We start from the raw sequence: 6,000 nt of genomic DNA, 5'->3' as shown, positions 1-6,000 counted from the left end.
TGTATTTAGAAATCCACAAAGATTAGCTTCCTAATCTAGGAGCTGTAGGTTATGCCTCCAAATATCCTGGGAGGGAATTTCATGGGGTTTAGAAAATAGGCTGATGTGATTGTAACACATAGTAAAATAGCATCCTTACAATTAAAAAGATATTAATTAAAGAGAGAAGACACTTTTATTCGCACGTAAAAAAAATCATTCTTTTGAATAACTACTTCAAATTAAGTAAAAACATTTTCAAAATAATTACTACTTTTATAATATCGTCTTTCTGAGTACGTAGATTATTTATAATACAGGGGGGCAAAGGAGCAAGCGGCTCACCTGATGGTAAATGACTACCGCCGCCCATGAGCTCTCGCAACACCAGAGGCATTGCAGGTGTGCCTTGTAAATAGGAGTATGTACTTTTCTTGAAATTTACGATGTCGTATCGGTTCGAAAATATAGTTGATGGAAGTTGGTTCCAAAGTGTGGTTGTGCGTGGAAGAAAGGGTCTTGAAAAACGCACTGTGGAGGTCCGCCACCCATTCAGATAGTTGGGCAGGAACTTTAGTTTGTGGCGGATTCCGAAAAATTCAATATATAATTATTTTGCAAAAATAATTAAATACTCAATTTATACGTTAACTGTTTTTTATTGAAATATAAAACATAATTATTAATACGATTATTACAATAAAAAAAAATATTCAAATGATAAATAGTCAGACTTGAAGTTTTTTTTTTACAGAACTATGCACTTTTATTAGCGTTTTCTTTATTTGTTTTTTTTTATGTATATAATAAAATAATATTTCTCTAGATAGGTTAGTGTGATTACATTTAGACTATCAAATTAGTATTTTACACTTATCAGTAATTGATCAGGAATTCTTCTAATTACAAAATCGGTGGGTTTATTAATTGTAAACGACGTAAAAGTCTATGGGCTAGGTGCCGCAATTGAGGATCTTTCTGAAAGCCTTCCTGAATTCTGGATTGAAGATAGTATAAATAACTGGGTTTAGGAAGGAGTTGATGTAACCCAGCCATGTAGTTAGGATAAAAGCGGTGACTCCTGGTGAGTAGGGCAGGTCAAATTTAGCACAGAGAGCATCGAGGACGGAGCAACTGAAGAACGGGGCCCAACAGAAGAGAAACACACCTGTGAAGAGAAAAAAAGATAAGTAAAAAATATTTTCAAAGAAGTTAAGAATAGTGCTAATATTAAAAGTAGCAATTAACAATGGCACATTGTTGATTAGCATTAAAATTATAAAAGGAGAACATAATGTGCAGTGATTAACAGTCTACTTGAGCTCATCTACAATTGCGGCAAGTTCGAATTTCGGCTTTCATCTCTATTATTATTCCGACACTACAGGGATGATCATAACAATTGTAATTACATCATGTAGTTTTTCTCGCAATTAATTTAAATATAAGAATAAGAAAAATGTTACATTAAAATAATGGAATAATAAAAGTACTTTTATGATGATTACGTACAAACTTGACAACATTAAGTGATTTTTATATTTCATACTGTCATATCTCCATTATATGATTTACAAATATACCTTCAGAAAAGTAATTTAAACAAGAATTATGAAATGATAAATAATAAAGTTATTTAAAGTTAACAGTATCAAAATTCAAATACGACTACATTAATTTATATTCCGAAATATAAAAGCATAATATATAAATTGTTATATATAGTTGATTTTTTACGTATAATAAAAATGAAGTCTAACTTAAAACTTGATAAATAAGTGGAGATATTTTTAGGTTTGTGTGTTATTCTTTGGTTACACAAAGGTATGAATAAAGAAAATATCACCAAATTTTCAATATCCTTTTTGGGGACCTTTATTATTGTATCGCGATCTCTTATCGAGTTAAAGCCTACTAGGTTTTTATTATTATATAGTATATAAACGATAATTTGATGTATTTTTATAAAGAAATAATAATGGAAACCCATAAAATTTGGTATATTACATATCAATCATAAATCATTATACAATATCAAAAGAAATATTAAAAAAAAATCGATATTTATGCTAAAATCTAAAATAATATTTTAGAATATTATTGTCATTATATAAAACACTATATTACACGTATAATAAAATAACCATTTGCAATCACGTGACATTTTAGAGGTTTACGTTTTAGAAAGATTAATCTTAACCATTTCTGATTGCATTCAAGAAAACTCAACGACTTCATTTTATGAGATTTGATGAAAAAGCAACTATTTGTACTAAGATATCGTAACTTTAACTTCTCAGTTATATTAAATGTATTATATTATTTATTTAGACGATATTTTCACGTTTATGTAGATCATATTAAATGGTAATGGAATGGTAACATTGCCTGCGCTATCTGTATACGTTGGTAGGGTACCAGTATGGTATGTTAGATGAGGAGGAAAGCACGTCAACTGGCCCATAGTTACGAATTCATCAGAAATTATCTATGACGTTTTCCTGGGAGGACCATGTGATGGTTGACTTGACAGGTATATTGTTAGCAATGGGGCCGCTAGTCCTTATTACTAACAATCTCTTCCCTCCGTCTGTGTAGATAGGTACTTACCTAAAACTATGGCGAGAGTTTGTGTAGCTTTTTTCTCTTTTTTAGCAAAGGATTTCGCACGCAGTTTCCCGGCTCTGTTGGCTCTGAAGATGGTGAACCTGGCTGCGGAGGCAGCGCTCCGAAATCTCCGGCGAGGTGTTGATATCACTGAGCTACTGCTAAGTCGGCTTAATTTCTTTCTGTGAATATAACACGGTATTTTTGAGTAACTGTTACACTGTTAACATATCTGCCGCCATGATTTCCGGTATGTAGAGTGAATTACGACGGTGAAATTTCTAGGGACTCTGAATCAAGATCTTAAAGGCACAGGGATGTGTAATGCGCGAGTAATATCTTCTGAAATTTCTCTCAAATAATAATAATAATATAATTACGTGGTTGCTTATTATGTGACTACCTATCCAGGTAGGCCCCTGGAAAAGGTGCATAGGTATGTACTCCTAACATGGCTTTACCCATAACTGAAAACTCTGTTCCCGTTTTTCGGGTGGGCATCGAACAGTTCTGAAGTGAACTGCGCCCACCCGGGAACCAAACTCAAGAAACATGTAATATACATAATATACAGTAATGATGATAATGGTATACAGTGTTTCTAAGTTTTCTGTTTGTTTCAAATTCATGTTAAATATATATTATACACCATAGAGATATTACGGACTAAATTACACATTAAGTTTGCGACAGAAAACCTTTATATATGTATATCTATTCTATAGAGAACCATGTGTGTAGACTATATGTACATATATTTAATATGCAAGAAACCACAATGCTTGCAAACTCAGCGCTCCGGTGGCAATAATGTTCAATTTAAATTTTGCGTTGTAACTTCTTGTGGAATGAGTTTCACGACGATGTCAGTCTGATAAAACCTAAATTTTACTCTAAGTGCATATTGGGGATAATTTTCTTAGTACAGGTAAGTGTTTTTTATGCAACTAATAACGGCAAATAAGCTGACGACCCATCGACTGAAAAGTGATTAGTGGGGTTTACAGAAAAAATAGTACAATGTGCTTCACAAATTATACTGTAACATTCATGCTAATCCTCATATAGAATAGAATAGAAATAATTTTTATGAAAATAAACCAGTTTTCAAGCTCTTTTAAATCGTAATTATTTTTGTGATTCTACTGCTGCGTTCTGGATGTTATTATTCGTTGAGAAGAACTCTCAAGAAACTCAAGAGTTACTCTTTTCAAATTATTATGTACAAGACTATTTATAACTTGCGTATAATTATTAAACTATATGTTAATTATACACAAAATTATATTATATACAAATATGTAAAAAATATAATCTATCAAGACAATTTTAAGTTTGCATGGGTACTGTGACTATAATTAGAGTTAAGTTATATTTATATATATGTGAGGACATTTCTGAGGATTTATGTGTTATGGCTCGGTACCTTATACCTTGTTCCATCTTTTAAATGGAAATCTAATTATAAATCTAAAAATTTTAGTTGTGAAATTGTAATACTTAATACTTCATTATTATAAAGTAATAATAATATTCTTATCTGTGTAGTACATTTTCATCAAAACGTATAATATATTTAATGGTGGAAATAAAATGTGTTATAACTGGTCACAGAATACAAAATAAGTAATAATCTGAATAATAAATTGAGCCATGTTTCTTATTATTCAAGGTTTTGGACTTGTCTTTATCTATCGCATGTCTATTACTCTATTATGTATTGCTTATATTCCATTTACACTATTATTCGTAAATATTCACTTATATTTAACTCTATTAACTTATATAAAAGAATATTAACATTTTATTAGGTTTCTTGAATAAATTAAGTCAAGAAACCTTTATTGTTGATCGAAACTTCTAGTCTAGTATTATTAATCTTTAAATAGGCCAATAGAATCCTATTCCACGTATAGATAACCTATGAATAAATGTACTAACCATTTTAAGCCAACTGAATGAATAGGCTGCTTTCAGACGACCAAACTCAAGATTTGCTTCACTGATTTCACACCAGTTGAATTGGATTTCGGTTGATAGAGCATCAATCGTTTCTTTAGTTGAAGTTGTTCTCAGGGCTCTGATGAATTCATTTAGATAGCTAATGTAATGTGATAATAGAATCACTTTCGGTTAAAGTTTATAAGCGCTCGGGTTATTTTTTACGTAATTCAATTTAGATTGATATCTTCGTATGTGTTTTGTTGAAATAATTTTAATTTAAGAAGCTTATATATAGCTTATAATTTAAGTTTAAGTAAATTTAAAAGCTTTTTCAACGTATAATCTACATCAATCTATATGCCTAAGTCTATTGTAATCTTACAAATATAATAAAATTGTAACTACGCGATGCTACAGGCAGGCATGAGAGATATATAAGAAAAATTTGTGTTTTTAATTTTTTAGAAATTTTGCCCGTCTGCCTTTATGTTTATTTCGGCATCACGCAAAAACTGTTTCACTAAATTGGATACAGTTTACATAATTATGTTCCTGAAGGCTTAATTTAATATCTGATGTGCTATGTCCACTACATAATGTTTTCCATTGGTTTTCCTGCTTTTGAAATCCACGTATATGAAGCGTAAAATTATAGTAATATACGAGTATATGATTTAAACTCATTATTTTTAAGTCTAATTAAATGTGCAATAATAATTATTAATAGTACTAAATATTGTCCACCGTATGGTTCCAGCATAAAATTGGCCACCCCTTTCTTTCCCGTGGGTGTCGTAAGAGGCGACTAAAGGAGGGCAAGGGATGGGCAGCAGTGTCCCTCTTAAAACATCTCCAAAGTCTAACTGCGGTTGCCAATCCGCTTGTCAAGCGTAGCTACTACTGGCAAACCCTCCCCCCCTCCTCCAAGGAGGAGCCTTATGTTCAACAGTGGACTGTTAGAAGCTGATATTATGATGATAACTCAATCTTGTGTTATATAAATCCTTGGGGACAGGAAGGGCTGGTGGCATGGTATAATCTAACTTCGTCATCACACGGATTTTATTTATAAGTCAGTTATAGTTATAAGCATGCAACAATTATTTACTAATTAAGCCAAATAAAAAGAAGAACAGATATACACGATTGAATGTAGGTATGTACCTATGTATGTACATAGGTTCAATAATCAAGTTGACACGGGTACGCGCAATCCTATCAAACTTTTCGATTGCTTCCTCTAAACTAATCAATGCATTGTTTTCACGGTGTTTTACGTTCCAGTAATGAAAGGAGAAGCGGAGAACTGAATGTTCCTGACTTCTTGTCTGTGAATGAATTACGTTTCCTTATTTGAAAGTATTAACTTTTTTTAACTGAATTCTTTCTGTCAAACGTCGCACACAGCCACATAAATCCTTAATAATATTATAAATGTGAGTGAGTGCATTTGTTTGTTACTTCTTAGCG

General features: G+C 31.6%; 1 protein-coding gene across 3 annotated transcripts in view; it reads right to left on the bottom strand.

The window, feature by feature from the left end:
* Positions 1 to 646: 646 nt before the first annotated feature.
* LOC113519115 (dopamine D2-like receptor) overlaps positions 647 to 6,000 on the bottom strand; it is a 54,165-nt gene continuing 48,811 nt past the window's right edge. For all 3 annotated transcript variants that reach the window (XM_052893273.1, XM_052893279.1, XM_052893282.1), the window contains exons 8-9: positions 2,590 to 2,768; positions 647 to 1,147 (exon numbers count right to left, since the gene is read on the bottom strand). In XM_052893273.1, coding sequence (XP_052749233.1) covers positions 933 to 1,147; positions 2,590 to 2,768 — 394 coding nt within the window. In that variant the 3' untranslated portion in view covers positions 647 to 932. The remainder of the gene's footprint in view (positions 1,148 to 2,589; positions 2,769 to 6,000) is intronic.

The sequence above is a fragment of the Galleria mellonella genome, unplaced genomic scaffold (assembly GCF_026898425.1).
Source record: "Galleria mellonella isolate WM207_F2 unplaced genomic scaffold, CSIRO_AGI_GalMel_v1 utg113, whole genome shotgun sequence".
Lineage (NCBI taxonomy): Eukaryota > Metazoa > Arthropoda > Insecta > Lepidoptera > Pyralidae > Galleria > Galleria mellonella.
Note: the sequence above shows the minus strand (reverse complement) of the source record. Positions and strands in the feature narration are given on the sequence as shown.